The 18,846-nt window shown below is 33.6% G+C and overlaps 1 protein-coding gene across 2 annotated transcripts in view; it reads left to right on the top strand.

Moving 5' to 3' along the window:
- The window catches only part of ANGPT2 (angiopoietin 2), a 40,260-nt gene extending 27,445 nt beyond the window's left edge, over window positions 1-12,815 (top strand). For both annotated transcript variants that reach the window (XM_062488537.1, XM_062488536.1), the window contains 5 exons: window positions 1,150-1,277; window positions 7,322-7,423; window positions 7,950-8,116; window positions 11,166-11,296; window positions 12,655-12,815. In XM_062488537.1, the coding sequence (XP_062344521.1) occupies window positions 1,150-1,277; window positions 7,322-7,423; window positions 7,950-8,116; window positions 11,166-11,296; window positions 12,655-12,815 (689 nt within the window). The remainder of the gene's footprint in view (window positions 1-1,149; window positions 1,278-7,321; window positions 7,424-7,949; window positions 8,117-11,165; window positions 11,297-12,654) is intronic.
- Window positions 12,816-18,846: the final 6,031 nt, after the last annotated feature.

Here is an 18,846-nt window from a genome sequence, read left to right as displayed (position 1 = left end):
CTTAATAACTGACGCCATTCCCTTAAATACCAAGGCTGTACATGTTCCTGCTGATGTTATCTGCTATGCTAGTGCACAAATAAGTAAACAAGTCAAAGCCATGTTGGCTACAGCACCATTAAACCCAGAGTGGAAAAAATAATGAGTGTTTGCCAAAAAGACAAAATTAGCAGAGAAAGCTTCTAAGACCGTATGCAAACAATAGAGTGTGGAAAAGCAATTAAAACACTGAATGTGTTATTTTTCTATTTAGGGCAAAGCACTTAAACAGGTAAATAATGAATAAGCAAGCTAAAAGAACATAATAAGCAACTGTAATATAAGCACATATTTATATGGCACCTAAACCTTTGTAGTAACTGACTGTGATTGTTAGATTAAATTAAAAGGGAAAATACACAGAACCAACCCCAAAAGGGTCAAATATGAAATATTAGTCAGCAGGCGAAATGCCAGGAAATTCCAGCCTCCATAGTTAATAAAGAACTGAACAAAAAGATGATCCTTATATTGTTCTTGTTGAATAAGAGGGCTTAGACATATGAAAATATATTTTCTACACAAATGAATTCCAGAATGTGTATCTCTTCAGTGGGTTGGGCTGAGCTACCAAGCTTTGGCTTGGTACATACAAAGTTGTTCCTGCTCAGCACAGGGGCAAAAAAAAAAGCTTAAAACGTTTTAAGGGTAGTTCCACCAGTCTGCTGCATTATAAAAGGTTTCATAACTTATTTCGTAATATAAGACTACTGGCCCAAAATTATTATTAACTTAACAATTTGCTACTTAGGTATGTATATAGCAGTTAATACATGCATGGGTTGTAATGCCTGTAGGAGTCCAGCCAGGGCAATGACTGGAAGCAGAAACTGTTCAACTGAATGAGATGCAATATCCTGAGTTTTCTCATTCAACATATTAATAAGTGTTGGCACTTTTCAACCTATCAAACAACCACAGTCCTATCAGAATAATGTCTGTAAATGATACAAAGTAACAACACACATAATAAGTACCATGATCTGACATTTCTTTCAGAACCAGACATATATTTGGAACTGCTTTAAGCCAATTATAACATAAATTGATTTCTTAGTAATATCATTCACCTCCTCTTAATGCCTTCAATTTCTGTTGTATTTTTAACAGCTAAGAACAACTTCATAGCCAAAGAGGAGCAAATCAGCTTCAAAGACTGTGCTGAAGCTTTCAAATCTGGACTGACAACAAGTGGAATCTACACTTTAACAGTTTCAAACACTGCACAAGAGAAGAAGGTAGGACGACTATAAAGAGCTGCCTTGGCATTCTGCGTTTTAAACATTATTTGATCTAGCAAGTATGCTGTTTTAAGGGCTAGTTAATATTGAAGTTTACTACTTACGAGTTTTTTTTTACAAGCATTTAATCACTCCTAGATCTGAGTATCTCACAGGAAGAAAAACGTCCTTCAGGTGAAATCTTGGCTTGGTTGAAATGAATAACATTTTGTTGTTTGCTTCATCGTGCCAGAATGTAATTCTTTTTCCCACATAATTAATGTAATTAAATCAGTAAGGTACTGTAATTTCTTTTTAAAATCTGTAACTCCAACAGAGTTGCTCTGCATGATCAGCAGACTCCTGTCTCCTTTAAGTTCTTAGTTCCTTCATATGCCCAGGGCTCTTCAGGTGGCAAAAGGGGGTAAAGTCAGGGGCATGGAAGATTACTCGTGGATTTATACTCATGAAAGCAATCTAGTAGTACTGGACTCATGTAGGGTTTTCAGTTCTTTGTATCACAGACTTTTAAGGACATTTGTGTAACAACCTGATTAACAATTAGACACTGTCTAACAGAGAGGACTTTCTGAAGAATACTGCTCTGGAAAATACTAATATTGATTCATAAAAAAAGGTGAGTTTGCAGGGGTTTTACCTCTATGGACATTTTTTCCCCCATGTGTTTAACTGAAATGAACTTCAATGTCAATTTAAGTTAAAGCAGTATGCCATACCTCTGTAGAAGAGACCTTCAGCTAAAAATGGCACTCAGTGGATTATATACTGGATGCCTGACAGAGATGCTCCATCTACTGAAGTAAATAAAATAATGCTTCAGACAGTATAGGTCAGTTGAAACAATCAATAGAATTTGAAAGGGAGAAAACTCACAGATGGATTATGAGGATAAAGAACCAAAAACCTGGAGCAAGCATTTGGAGGAGTGGGGCTCACACGATGAAGGCACAGCAGACTGAGGAGGCTAAGGGATGTATTCATATACTATATGAATATTAAAAAATGCTTAATATATTTCTAAGCAAACACTAAATAATTTTACCATTTTTTTTCCTAAATTCTGCTGTAAATGTTTCTTTTACACAAAATATGAAATATTTTGCAGAATTCCTAAGGCTCTACTTTATTGCATCAGAAAAATTAACAGAAAATGTAAAAAAGGAGTGGAAAAATAGGTGCAGTGTGGAAACGGAATTGGTAAAGCTCGGACAGATAAAGCATTTTTATTCCCAAACAAAGGTTTAGAAATGAAGTTCACCAGTGACTAGTCTTTGAAGTTCCAGAACTTCATTTAGCCCACTCCAGACTGTGATCTTTACACTTACAATGCTAAAAGAAATTAGCAATTTGTTTGGGATCTATAAAACACGATAAAACCTGCTATTTTTTTGTAGATATAATCTAGAGAAATTATTTGCAGTCTGCTTTTCTTGGGAAAAAAAAAAGAAGCTAGTTTTCCTTTAGAATAATCTAGTCTAAATACATCCATTTCACAAGAAAATGAGTTACATAATAGGCAATGAAGTGTTTTATTATACATGAAGTTGAATGACATTTAAATGGCATAGAAATCTACAATCACAATTTTAAAAGCTTAGAGAGATGAAACCTACTGCATCTCTAAAGTAATAGAATGCAGCAGTCATTCTTAGACAGCTCAGGAAGGTTTACATTCCTTGGATCTCTTACTATGACTTGTCTCAAGCTTTTATCTTTGGTTTTAATTTCACTGTCAAATATGGTATACAGAGCATGCATATTTTCTAAAAGCAAGTGCATGACATATTACAGAATCAAAAATTGTCATAAACTTTAACACTGCATTTTCAAAAGTACAAATTTCCTAGACTATAAAATATTAAATGCTTTACATTTGAACATGGAGGCTTAAAATACTTAATGCAAATACTCATTTTGGTAATTTACTATATTAAAAAAATAAAAATTTAGTTAAAATATAATAATTTCACATAGTATTATATCAGTCATTTCATAATATTAAAGAATTAAAATCTTATTTTGTCCATTTCAGATAAAAAAACACAGGAAAGGTTTTACTTACCCTATGACATTGAAAATAAGAAACTAAAAAGTTTTAACCTGATGCTGATTTTTTTATTCAAATATAAATGCATAAGAGGAGTTGTCAAGGGAAGTGAAGGTTATGAACAATCAACATGCTGCACCATTTTCAACTGTTTATGATGCGGATAGCTACTCAGACCAGGAAACAGAGTGACCTTTTTTATTTGCCAAAAGTGCTGCACTGCTGTTTATGTTTTTGTCTTTTCCTCTTGTAACACCTTCTGACCTCCCAACAGGCTTATAAACAACTTCTGTGTAATCTGTAACTGATCCCATGTTACTAATTTGCCTCCCATCATAATCCGAAACTAAGGAATTGTATATGACAACAGAGAGGAAAACAATTATTTAATTTCATTAATATTTTCAAAGTTTCCTGTTCTGCACCAGCACAAAAGCTAAGTCCTTCTCAAAACATTGAGGAAAACAGCAAAAGACTGCTGACACAAGGAAAAATGGCAGAGGCAAAACTATGAAAAGTCAATAGTTTTATGCTCACAGCAACCTCATGAACCAATTAGACTGTAGTTCTTATCTAGTTACATCTCTAGGAGACAGAGATAGAAGAAAAAAAAAATAATTGGACATAATGACCTCAAAAGTGTTCATACCACAGCTGGAAGTGATGCAAAGGGTCACTGCAAAGATGTAGTGACTGTACTTGTTTTGCTATAAATTGCAATGGCTCTTCATCCTGATAACTCAGCCTGAGCCTTACCATTCACAAAGCAGGTCTGAAAAGACTTATACCTTGAAGACCCTCTTACAGTGCTGTAGCTGCTAGAACTGTCATAACTGAAGCAGTTCACAAGATACATCAAATACTCCCCATTCCAGTTTGTTGTAACTTGAGAGGCTAATCTCTTTATTCTTTTTGGCGTCTGTTTGAAGACTCCTGCTGCCTGCCTAATCTTGGTATCTATTTTTGCTAGTTTTATGAAATGTTACATATCTTTCTTTTGAATATAAAACCTAGAATAGGTTGAAAGGTCAGAAAAATTCTATTCTAGTAATGGGTGTTAAGAGAAATACTTAGAGTTGATTGACATGAAATTTTTTTGGTGTGGAAAAATTATACTTCCAAATTTACATAAGCTTTTTAATAGTGGTAAGAAAAATCTTCATGAGGTTTTTATGGTTATCTCTTCTTCAATTTCTCATTATGTTTTCCTGTTCTTAGTGAGTTGCTTCTTCCTTTGGGAACTAATTTGCATACCCCACCATTTATCTCAAAGAATCTATAGTGTCCATTCACTTAAAAAATGGGTACTGCCTGTAACAGGAATATTTTATGATAGACATTCACAGTCATTCATTTATATTTTAATCTCATTAAAACAAGATAAAGTGCTATTTAAAGGCATTGATTTTTTCAAAGTATTAATTCCAATTAAATTGAAATTTAGATGATAGGTGTAAAGGAAATTGCATATAACATTAAAAAACATTAATTAACATCTACAATAGCAACAGCTCAAATAAATTAATACACGGCCTCCCACTGAAACTACATATTTCAGAGAAGGGTGAAACAGTTCTATTTTCATCTGGCTGCTTATAATGTTCTTTTAAGTGGGGTGAAGCTTTAGAGTCAACAACTTTATTGACAACCAGTAATATTTGATCATTGTTAGATCAGCTTTTAAACTTGTATTGATGCTTAAAAAAGTATTTTCATCTGCTTTAGCCCATTCCTAGTATCTCTCTTCATAGCCCTCTGTGGAAATTAGTTTTCACATATACATCACACATCATGAGTTAGCCTTCTAAAACATCTTGATCTTCTCTTGCAATACCTTATCTTCAACCTTTCATTTGAAGGGAATTTTTATTTTAACTAAATTAATTTAAACACAATTATCAAATTTTTACCAGTCATTAAATACAGATGTTAGTAAAGCCAAACAAAAAACAAATTTTGAGGTGTAAGGAATTGCATACATCAGTATATATTGAGGTAGCTGCTTTCAATTAAATTCCATTCACAAGACATACTTTAAAAAGTAATCCCAACTCTTCCTTATTTAATTTACCTCCCCTAAAAATCTCAATCAGAATGTCTTGTGATTCTCTGATGCTGACAGGAGTCTACTGCAACCTTAAAGTACAGTATCTGCTTTGGATTTCCAATATATAACAGCCTGTCGAAACACTAATATATTTGATATTTGCAGTTATAAGGATTTTTTTTCCTTTCAAAAGTCTGACACCTTTCAACAGTATATATGACACTGCATGAACTGTAAATACTCTGATTTATGTAAATATATAGATGTGAGTGTACAACATATGTACAATACACAAACCCTAAAAGAGCTAAATGTATTGAAAATTCAGTGAGGAGCACACTTTACTCCCCCAAACGACACACATAACACTACCACAGCACAGAAGGAAACTGGCTTCTCTGAAGTCATACTTTTTCAATGAATTTCCAGGATGTCTAGCAGTTCAAAGAGCTCAAATCTGCTAACTGCTAACACTGATAAGACAGCCTCCCATAGAGAGGACAAAAAGGACATTACAGCTTCAGTGTCACCCAGTCATGATTTGGGGCATTTATAGGCTTATTGTGACAAGCAGCAGTTAGCAAAGAAGCAAGACTACTGACAGAACTATTAAACAAAGAAGGATACGAGTTTCTTTTTAAATTACTTATTTAATTACTCTAGAAATTAAATACGCTATTGAGGTATAAAAAGTCAGATCTTGCCTATACTACTATAAATGGGAAGACACAACTTCACTTATGGGATGAAAGAATACAGATTAGAAGTTAATGTAGTTTAATACACAAACTAGAATTCAAAAATTTTCAAAGATGTGAAGTGATTCTGAAGAAGGCTCCGAACTTCAGTATCTTGGCAGAAAGTGGTCAAAAAAAATTAAACTTCCAAATGAGAAAACATTAACTGAGAATTCTCCAAACAGGAATACTTGTACAAGAAATTAAATATCTTTTTTAAACACAGTATTGGTACTAACATGCAATTTAAAAGGATACTGACTTCAGTTTGACTTCCACTGTACTGTCTTACACCAGCTTAGTTCCACTGACTTCACCCATCTAGTTATAAGTTCTGTTAATTTTTGGAAAAGCAGAATTAGATGCAGCAATTTGAAATCCTTTCTCAGGAAAAAACAGATATCTCATATTCACAAAATTTTATTGTTAATTTATTCCCAAACATCACTCCAAAATTTTGATTAGTTTTCAAAAGACTTTTTTTCCCATCAGCATCTCCCCAGTATATTGGCACTGAGTAATACCTTTCACCACTTACACTGAAGGGATTTAATCTGGAAGACTGATTGAAGAAGTCACCTATAAACTTGAATTTTACTGTGCCAGGGATACACTTATTGAGCATTCTAAAACTGACTTCAGTGAACGGCTTATTACATGTCAGCCTTTTCAATTTTTTCGCAATAACTTGTTAAATTCAAAGGTGATTTATGAATATTTGGAAATATCTTTTAGTTATCACTTTTTTTTCAAGCATAGAAGATGTTTGTTGCAGTATGCACAATAACATGGCTTTAAGACACCACTTTCAGATAATACACTTAGATTTAACTTTGGGATCAGACCATTTACAAATACACTGAACAATGACTTTGATAATAAAAATATATTTCAATTTGTTCATTGCCTGAATTTAGCAGTATCTATACTCTGAGAAGTCATGGGAAATTCGAATCGATCTCTCACAAAAATGATGGAGAAGTGAAAGGTGTTAAGGTATTCTGTTAGGTGTGATATGTACTGAGGAATCACATTTATTTGCGGACAACCACAACTGATTTGTATGAAAGCTACGAAAAGTTGCATTTTTAGGTTAACTCATATTTTGCACACAGCTTGCCACTTTGTAGAATGATGCAAATTACATGATTTCTGGTTTTGTTTTGCTGTGACTGCATGCACTCAGGCTGTTACATGCTTACTCTGGTAGGCCTACTGTGACATGGAAACCGGTGGAGGAGGTTGGACAGTTATTCAGAAGAGAGAAGATGGCAGTGTGGACTTCCACCGGACATGGAAGGAGTACAAGATGGTAAACAATGTTCCCCAAAGCCTTAATATCAGCTGTTATTATTATTTGAAATCTAATATGCTAAAGTTATATTAATAGCATCCTTAGAATGTAAGCAACTTTAAAAAGTTGTCTTTGCCCTCAGATGCTCATTTTGAAAATGTCAGAGTAGTGTAAGTTGTTTGCCTAAGCAGATGTGCAAGTGTGATGTTTGTTTTTAAAGAGAAACCTTACTTTTTTTAATCAACTGTTCCATCGTATGTCTACATTTTTTGAGTTATTTATATTTGTGTTTCTAGTGGCAACAGTAGGAACTGCTCCAAGTCTACAAAGTAATATTGATTCACTCTTTCAGATTCCTGAGCTTTTCCTTCTGAAATCAACTTTTTGAAACATTAGAGATCAATAACCCCCATGGAAACAGTAAAATTCTTAGTTGACAGGCTGAAAACTATTAAATTTAAAAACTGATAAAGTGATCATTTCAAACTCAGAGGAAAAAAACCCACCCAAAGAAAGCTATTTAAATATACAACTTGAATTACAGGGATTTGGTGATCCTGCTGGGGAGTACTGGCTGGGAAATGAGTTTGTTTCTCAACTGACTAATCAGAAGCGTTACGTTCTTAAAATACAACTGAAAGACTGGGAAGGAAATGAGGCATATTCATTATATGACCACTTCTCTCTAGCAAGTGAAGAACAAAAATACAGGTAAGCATAAAAATCAGATCTTATTAAAAAAAAAGTTCTGATAGTAATATTTCTAAACTTTTAGATGCATGGCCTTATTTCATACAAATCATGATTATTTTCCATTTCACTCAGAAAATAATGTTTACTTCAGTTTTCATCTCTTGCTTAAAAAAAAAAGAAAAAAAAATCTTTTTCTGGAGGAGAAAATGTATATTTCACTAGTGCATCCTGGGTGAGCATAGCACACAAAATGCAAAGATGACGAGATTGTATGGAATAAGATAGGATACATGTGCCAATATAGTGGGTGACTGTGCAATGTCATTGGGAAAATAGGTGCCTGTCTGCAGTTGCTACCAAATCCTGATTCATTGCAATAAATACATTTCTGGAAGCTGGATAGTTTCCTTATCAGTGGCTTCTGGGAACTGTTCTGTTGTCATAAAGACCACACTGAGGTGATGTGGCCTTATCCTTCCATGAACCACTAGCTTAGATTCTCAATAAATCTCCTACCTGTGAAAATGGAACAAATGTGCATTTTACCCACCACCAACTTGTCAATTTAAACACCAAATTTTAATGGATCTATTATTTATGCTCTAATCCTGTAAAATGTAAAGGTTCACAACCTCTTAATTCTTGTCTAAAATAAAAAAAAGACAGATTTTAAATAAATATTTTATATAAATATTTTCATAATATTATATACTTTAATTTGTATAACAGTATTACACATTTTGATATAGTATCAGCCACAGCTGAAATATATGGGCAGTTCATTCACCAGATTATCTGTAAATGCAATAAATAGTTTGATTTATTATAGAAGAAACTAAAGGCTTCAAAATATAGCAGATGCTTTCCTACTATGTGGTCCATGAAAGGTTTCTTTCTAAGAGTCTGACAGATTCATGAAACTTTGGGTGATTGGACAGAAAAATTGTCTACATGTAGATTAATTTCTCCAAGATCTCTAGCAAATATTTGTTGTAAATAAAGTCAACCTGACACCTGAGAGAACTGATGCTGTTATTTCAACTCAGGTCTTATATGTAAACAAAGCAATTCAAAACTATCAGCATCTGCCCCCCACAAAATGTTAGATCTTAATGCCTTGGTAGTATTTAGTTGTCTCAACTCCAAAATAAATATTTTTTCATCTGGAAACAGTCTGAATCTACAACAGAGGTTTTTTTAAAGTAATGCTTTAAAATACTTAGAAAGGCAACTTTTGCAAAATGGGTGATTACCCTTGTCCATTTACAATATTAAAAGATAATTACTGAAAACTAAGATGGTGAAAGCAATTTTATTACAATATGCAATCAAACAAGGAATTAATCATAAAATTGAGTGATTTAAAGAATATATTTAACATTATGAAAAAAAAAAAGAAAGTATTCAGTTAAGAACATCTTCCCTGCCCCATCCCTTGCAGTGTTCAAAGCCAGGCTGAACGGGGCTTTGAGCAACCTGATCTAGTGGAAGGTGTCCTTGCCCATGGCAAAAGGGTTGGATCTAGATGATTGTTAAGGTCCCTTCCAACTCAAAAAGTTCTATGATTCTGTGATCCATTACATTAAAAAGATTAATACATTCTGAAAGTTGGAAAGATTATGAGTTGGGCCATAAAACTGAAATTTCTTCTTATTAAACTGAGATCAGAATGGACTTTTTTTTGAATCAAACTTCCTGATCTCAAAGCTATGAAGTCAAACCAGGCTGCTCAGAGTTCTTCATTTGGGTCTTGAAAACCTCCAGAGGTGGAGATGGCCTACTCGTCTTTCCTCACGATAAAAAGTTTTTCCGATATCCAGTCAGAACATCTCATTTCAATTTCCATCCACTGCCTCATCTTCTGTTATACTACCTCTCATCTTCTGTTATGCTAAACTGTACCTTTAAAAATTTATTATTAATCATAAGTAAATAATTTAGACTTCAGATGATATTTGAATACATTATACTTGGAACCTTTAATATAATTTATGTTAGAAAATGGCTTATATAATTTTGTACTCATCTTAAAAAACAGTGATTTTTTAAAAAGTTATTTTAAAGAAAATCTGTAATGAATGGATTCTTTGAAACCTAAATGAATAAAAATTAATTAATTAATTTTATTTTAAAATTGGGAATATAAAATGGGTTAAAATAATCTGTTAAACTACCAAAGACAATTTGATGATGAAGACTGACTGGGGGACAAGTTAATTCTCAGAGAGTCAGATCTCCTCTTTAATCAAATGGAATACCTCTGAGGAGTATGAGCTATTTGATACAGAAGTGCAATCACCAAAAAGATACTGTGGGAGAAGAGGGTTCAAGTCCTTCCAATTCAAGGTAACACAGGAATAGCTGTGTAATTGTCCTGCCCAGTGTCCTGTGTCTCTCCCCACAGAGACTGCACTGGCACCCGTGCAAGCAGATCCCAACAGCAGCAGCCTCGCTGGGAGCTTACCTTGCCAGGGCATTGAAGCAAACTGAAATACTTGTGATGAACCAACACTAAAATTTATAAACATTGTGAAAAGGATGATAAATTAGGACAATGGAAAGGGAAATACTGAGAAACTTCTAAAATATAATTTACTAGCTCATAGTTAATACTCATAGTAAGGCTGTTATCTTATATATGTGCGGTTGTAATGCTAAATTGCTGTGTTGTACTAAAAGCAAAACAAGAATCAAAAAAGTTTTGGTTTAAACTTTTGAATGTAATTATAAAAAAAATTGCATGTACTGTTGCATTGAAGTACAACAACGCATTTTTAGAATAAATAAATACATGATCTGTATGAAAAATCCTAGAAGTTACTATCTACTTGCTCTCATTTTCTTCTAATCTGACATGAACAAACACATGTTCATTAGAATATTGTGCTGACTGTTTCTGTTCATATGAAAACATTGTGCTGAAAAACATCTTACAGCAGTACATTGGCCAGAAGAGAATTAAACTATTGGAACAGGATATTTATTGCAAATTATTCCACCATTATTTTGCAGACAACTACCATCAACTTCCATGTAATAATTGTTTTTCCATTTTTCACTTCTACAGGATTTACCTTAAAGGACTTACTGGGACAGCAGGCAAAATAAGTAGTATAAGCCAACCAGGAAATGATTTTAGCACAAAGGATGCGGACAATGACAAATGTATTTGCAAATGTTCACAAATGCTAACAGGAGGTACGAATGTTTTTATGTTTCTCAGTCTTCCTATTTTTATTGGCACTGAGATTGTCTATGAGATAAATAGAGATAATTTTGACTTAGTAAATTCTGATTATTAAAAAGTTCAAAACTCACAGATCGAAATACTAGCATGGTGACTCCATATTAAGTGTTTTACCATTTGACAAAAGTTAGTTAAAATGAAACAAGAGAAGTTAAAACTGGAGGGAAAATAGGTCCCTGAATTTGGGGTACAAGAAAGTATCAGTCAGAGACATGGCAGATTCATTCCTCTTCCAAGGAATGAAGGACACATTCAGAGATCAAAACACAACTCCCTGCAGAAAACCTCTTTCAGAGATTCAGTTTGTCAGTGGAATGGTTACTGATTGTTTAGGCATAAGCCCTTTCCCTAACTACCCATGATGAAGAACCATGAAACTGCTGTTTGCTGCAAGCGCCACAGAAGGGTACAAGAATTTAATTCCTTATTTCAATATAGTTATGAAGTGGTAAAGATATACCACAGATATATCTACATTTTTCTAATGATTGTTCACTAGTTATATTTGAGTTCTAGGTGATATTTTCAACTCAACAAGTAATTCTATATAATTTGTTAATCCAGAATTCCATGTTCTGAAATGTAAACAAGTACTTTGTAAATGTGGCTTCTCTTCCTGTTATCCCTTAAGCAATTGTTCATTTTCCTATAGCACAAGCTGCAAGAAAAAAAGACAGCTTCAGTTTATCCAAAAGGATAGTTGGAAAACTGCCCTGTAAAACAGAACACACACACTATCGTCACCATAACAGAAATATAAAAATATTATTTTATTAATAAAAATAATTTTTTTGTTATGACCCACTAACAACTCAGGACTATACAGATATAAAGTACATTTGGGCTGTTTTTCTTCCTCCTTTTCCTTCTTACAAAGTTCCAGAAGGTTTTGAACTGACCTGCCCAGAGAACTGAATAATTCCTCTAGAAAGAATTAAGAAAGGAGTTTAAATCTGTGAAGAACAGGAGTTTACCAAAGAGTAGATAAAACCAAAGGCAACTCATTATCATTATAGTTCAAGTTGTGTTCTGCCCTTAGACTGTCAGAAATGTTTGATGTGGATAATAAATTGATTGAACACTTTCCCTTCTCAATTTTCAAATACAATGTACTGTGTAAGATTCAAGAATATGTAGTTGATACACAAATACATTTCTTTCCTGAGTTTGGGGCAAGTATTTTATACCGACACTTCCAAATTGTAAGAACAAAAAAACTGGGTTTAAATTTCTCATTTCCAGACAATAAAGTGACCTTAAATACTATTTTGAGGATAACTTCTGCTGATGTTTGTCTTCTGTCTTGCAGGATGGTGGTTTGATGCATGTGGTCCTTCTAACCTCAATGGAATGTATTATCCATTACGACAGAACAACAACAAGTTTAATGGCATCAAGTGGTACTACTGGAAGGGCTCGGGATACTCTCTCAAAGCTACAACTATGATGATTAGACCAGCAGATTTCTAAATACTTTGTCATTATGTGAATTATGTATTGTATAATCTTCAAAGATTTATTTTACCAAGCAACTTGTCTCATTTTTTCAAGCCCAGAAACATGCACTAATGTTCTGAAGGGGTCAATTCAGTACAGTTCCTGAATTGCAATCACCTTGATCAGCTAAAGCTCGTATTATTCAATCAGACACAAAGTCTAAAGTATCAACCTGATGTAGCAGTGATTTGGCCAAATGACTCAATAAAAAGAACATCCAAGAAACCGACAGACAACTTAAGGACTCTGATTTACTATCATTTATGTTATGTATGTGTTAGTAAATAACTGGAACTGTGAAAAAAACCCTAAAATAGTTTTAGGAATATGCATTTTGCCTCACCACTGAACTTTAAACATTAATATAAAACACTTAGCTGGATCTAGAACTATTTATCTTTCTGTGTCATGTGTGCCCTTTATGTACATAAAAAAAATAGTTTTGTAATTAGCTCAATCCTATAGTTAGGGAATACATTATTTTCCCCCATAGTCTCCTAAACAACTTCTTACACTTATTTGAGAATTTTTCCGGTAGCCTGTATGACTGTGTTTAACATAGGACAAATAGCATTTAAATAGTTTGCATTTATTCTTGGAAAATACCATTTACAAAAAGCATCATTTTTTCAGTCTATTTCAGCCACTGTCTTTAAATTGCAGAAAATCCCCACGAATTACAATATAGCATGTATTCCTATACATTTTTATAAAGATGCACTTTTTTTCTTCCCTTGTCATTTGCCTGTAAAATAACTGACCAGTATTGTATAAACTGAGACAACGGCATTAACACCAGATGTCCGGTTGTCTATGACAATCATTTATCACCTGGTGCTGTAATATATCTATATGTTTTGTAAAAATAACCTAATTGAAAAACATATGCATGTTCTTTGATATAATTAAATTTATGCTTATGATTTAAGATACAAATTACTACATTTTAAGAACAGGAAGAAAAATAATCTGAAAATTATCTAAGGTCACACTATGTTTTTTTTTTCAGTAAGGTTAGGATTTCTCCCTAAAAATGCTCGGTAGATAGGCCCCAAATGTACACCACAATGTGAATAAATTACTCTACTGGATGATCTTTGCTTTCTTTTCCCCCTTCATTTTATTACTATATGGTATAAAATTGTGTACTAAACACTGCAAATCAGATTGAAAAGGTATTTCTTCATACATCACAATAATTTAGTGGAGGTTTTTCTCCAAATCAAGTTTAGCTTTTAATTCTCATGCTTATTCTTTCCCTAATATTTTTGTAAAACTTTGATTTCAGCAGATGACTGAATTAGTTACAATGCAAGAACTTAAGCTGAAACAAAACAAAAACCTCAGACATATTTCCAGAAGCTAATTTAACAAAAAGTATTATAAGGGCAACAAGGCTTGTGAAGGATCTAGAAAAAATATTGTATGAGGAGGTTGTGAGGGTTGTTGAGATGGAGACAAGGAGGCTCATCACTCCCCAGCACCACCTGAAAGGAGGTTGTAGAGAGGGGGGGGTCTGGTCTCTCTTCTGCTGTGTTGGCAGTGGCAGGCCCAGAAGAAATGGCCTTGAGACAGGGGAGATTCAGAGTAGATATCAGAAAAAAAATAAATTTCAGCATTACAGTGGTGAGGCATTGGAACATGTTGCCCAGAGAGGTTGTGGAGTCACTATCCCTGGAGGTGTTCAAGAAGCATCTGGATCTGGTGGGTGATGTGGTTTAGGGGTTACAGTGGAATTGCTGGGTGGACAGTTAGACTGGATGATCCTGTAGGTCTTTTCCAACCTTGATTATTCTATGTTTCTGTCTTGAAAACAGTAAATAGTTTTGAAAAAGATGGAATAAATCTCTCCATTTTATACTGAAAATCATTAAAGCTGCTGTCAGAGTACCCCACCACTCACACCACCACCATTCTTCACTGAAAATGTGTCATCATTACTAAGTGTAGCTGAGACAAAAAAAAATCCATTATTACTTCATGATATGATTTTATATAAACCTACAGAATGGAAATTAATAGTCACTATCTGAAGAGTTCCATAAAATAATCTCAATGTGTTTGAAATTACTGTTTAGTGTTTTATTGTTTTTCATATCAAAATTCTAATGATATAGATATCCCAGACTAAAAAAAAAAAACCCTACAAGAAAAACTTCCCAAAATTGTTTTCATGAATTTCCAAAAAATATTTTAGAGGGCAAGTCTGGAAGAGTCATCACACTAGTAGAGGGGCCACACATAAAAACAATCACAAAGCATACCAAGAGAAGCCTGAAGAGCTGCCATTTTTCAGCCTAGAGCAGAGAAAGGGAAGGGGAGACCTTAATGGTGCCTACAACTGCCTTGATTGATTGAGAGCATAGGGAAGACAAAGCCTGACCCTTCTTGGAGGTGCTCTGCTATGAGACAACAGACAGGGACAACAGGCAGTAAATACAATTCAGAACTGGGGAAAGTGAATTTTCCTTTTAGTTTATTACCAGAAAGGTGGATTGGACAAGTACCCTGGAGCACAGTTTTGCACTAGACAACCCTCAGATGTCCCTGCTAATCTAAAATGCTTTATGATTCTATGAAATTTAATAGAAATACTGAGTCTACATTACAGCATTTCCTGTGTTGCTACATTTAATCAGACAACTAAAGAAAGTACTCCCAATATTTGAGATAGTAAGCATATCCACACCAATAATAAAGGAATGAGAAAAAAAAGCCAACAAAACAAACAAACAAAAGTGTTTTTAAAAACCATGATAGCATCTGAATGCTCAACCTGGCAAAGAAAAGCAGTGCTAACTTCTGGTTGACACTAACTTTTTTATTTTAGTAAGAAAACCATGTATGACAAAAATAATTTAATATTACATGACTAGTTTTGATTTATTGGAAAAAAAATTATAGAATTTGAGGCTTTCTGATGACTATTCTCGGAAAGTGATCAAAAATAGTAATGTAGACATTGAATGGATCAACTGTTTAATGAGACTTCATTTTGGAGGAAAAAGGATTAATTTATTAACACAAATATAAAATTTTAGAGGGAATATGTCTTTAAATAACATTTCATCTACAGAATATTGCATGGCTTGAACTCCAAACACCAAAGTGAAGCGACAGGGGAACATGTCAGAAGGAAGTCTACTATAAGAAACAGAAGGCTGCAAAAACTGCTTTGGACTTGGTACAAACAAATAAAACACAACAGCAAGGTAACCCCTACTTTTAATTCCTTCCTGTAATCAAATAAACAGTATGTGAAACTAGAATGTACTTCCATTTTCTCTAAGTACTTTTTAGGAAGCAGGAAAGAAACAAGAAAAAAAATGCAAATAAAACTACCACTCATATTCAAACAATAATCACATCTTCAAGAAAAACAGGTATCTGTTACAGTAAGAAATGAGAGTGACTAAATAAGGGAATGATTGGAATGGTAATGGAAATATTTCCTTGGACCCCAACTTTGTTCCTTTGCGAGAACAGCACATTGCAAAAAGAAGTGATCCAGGTTCTTAGCACCACCCTAACCCTCCTCAATTTTACATTCTCACCATCTCTCAAATTCTCCTTACTTCCACATCAGGAATAAAACCTCTAAATGGAATCTCAAAAAAAACCCCAGGAGGAATCACTTCTAAAGAATACTGTGTACATTGTTACTGATAGCATGCTTTGTTATTAATCAGGGTAGTGTGAAAAGAAACAGAAAACTCAAAGTGATTTAACATGAAATTCAGGGTAGATTTTTTCATAGGAATACAGAAAAAGGGAAAAAATAGAACATGCTTCTTATTTATTTTTCACATTAAGTTTTACCATTCTTACTGAATTTGCTATACAAAACAATCTCTCATTTTATAAAAAACTGAAATTATAATGGATAATTAGTTTCTTTAGGATTATTTGAACATAACTACTACAGTTTCCCTAAACTTCGAGAACATACAATTTACAATCATGAAATAAAGCTTCATGTTGAATATGGAAATTTACATAAAGATTATATATAGTTATAGATTTAGAAAGAAGGCTAAACAGTTCTTAACTGTTCTTAACAGTTAATAAAATTACAGTGAAAAAAATTTCATACCCCATTAAGTGTACTTTCTTCAAAGCCTGTATAAAACTTTGCGAAATAAATTGCAGACACTAATTTAGTGGAGGGAAAATTATTGGAATAATTGACTAGTTCTAATTGTTTTGAAACCAAAATAGAATTCCTGTTTAATCAATTACTATACATGAAGTGCACTGAGGTCTACACAGATACATCATGCCCTCACATACCCACTTTTGCACTAATTCCCATTCAGGACTTAAGAATGATTATCAGAGGCAGGAAAAATGCTTCATTTTTTCCTAGTTAGCAGTTCTAGAAGACCACAGTAATTTTCCATTGCCCAAGTAATTTCTGGGCTAAAAAAATTGAGTCCCTGACCTGCAAATCTTTCAATTCGGCAATATCATGCCTCTCCAGTTGGTATACAGATATAAATAGAAATAAAATTAAAGTATATTTATACTTCAGTAAGATTCTAGTTTATTCAGGTGTTAACTGGTCAATTAATATTTTGCATTTTCCACACATACCAAAGTTTTTGCACACACTTCAAAAAGTAGTGGATGAAGAAGAAAGTAACTCCTTACAGTATCTCCTTTAAAAAATATTTTCAAGCAGGCTTTCTTATTCACAAAACCTATTTAGAGGGCAAATAATTTCCCAGTTTAACAAAAGAAAGTTCACAAGCTTAATGGCCCATTAAACAAACAGGAGCTGCAGGGAAGCTGGATGAAAGCTCATATGGTTCCTCTGAGATCCAATGGCCTAATTCCAAAGACCACAGAACTTAAAATAAAGTAAGTGGTAATTAGAATGCTAAAATTTTTAAAATAAACTTCTTGAATGTCTAATTAGAAGTGGCAGTGCTGTTACAATAGCTGTTTTGCTATTTCATTTACCCAAACCAAATGATTTGCTGAAAAATCAATAAATCAGAAAGATATAAATTTTACAACTAAAGCAAACCATCGGAATATCTGTCATACTTCCGTGCATAACTATATTAAATTTTAAAACATTGTGAGCATATTAGAAAAGTCAACTATTTTTTATCACAATACATAGAGCAAAAATTTGAAAAGGGAAGTCATAATGTATCAGTTCCATTCTCTCAGTTCAATAATCATTGAATTTAATGAGGTTCCTGTTGGGTCATTTCTCCAGTTTGTCAAAATCCCTCTGAACAGGAACACCCATCCGCTGTATCAAATACTCCTCACAGTTTTTTAACATCTGCAAATTTGCTGAGAGTGCATTCTTCCCCATCATTAAGCTCATAAATGAAGATGTCAAACAATACTGGATCCCTACTACTACAAGGATTATGCAACTATTGCATAGAATCCACATAACATATATAAATCATCCTGCAAAGCAGAATAGCTCAATTTCTTTCTCTGTGGTATCCTCCTTTATCAGTGTCATAATTTAGAGCACAAAAAAAGACTGCAGAATACTGACTCTCTAGAAAAGACATAACCATTTTTATTCAACCGAACTCTGAAACACTGGATCAATATGATCTTTAGAGACTAATGATCCTCAAACTGTGGACTACCTGTAGACTGCTCCCATCGGGACCAGCACCAAATGGTTAACAGAAAAAGTCCTACTTAAAATGGTTGCATTTCCAATTCCTGAAATACAGTATTTTAAATGGGTTTTTTTTGGTAAAACTTTCCCCAAACTACTCTATCCAGCATTTTTTTAGGGATTGATTTTCTAAATGTTCTTCAGAACAATTTATCATAACTTGCAGTTGGTTGACTGTAGTATTAAAAGCTCCATGGAAGTGTATTCAAGTACTATCCGTCAACTGGTAATTCTTAATGGGAAAATGGAAAAAGACAAAGTTGCTACATTGGGCATGCCCTTAAGTCATATAAAAGATGTTCTAATTTGTAGACAGTCTAAATTCTGAAGCCCATTCTGATGGAAGAT

Source organism: Cinclus cinclus, chromosome 3 (assembly GCF_963662255.1).
Source record: "Cinclus cinclus chromosome 3, bCinCin1.1, whole genome shotgun sequence".
Classification (NCBI taxonomy): Eukaryota; Metazoa; Chordata; class Aves; order Passeriformes; family Cinclidae; genus Cinclus; species Cinclus cinclus.
Note: the sequence above shows the minus strand (reverse complement) of the source record. Positions and strands in the feature narration are given on the sequence as shown.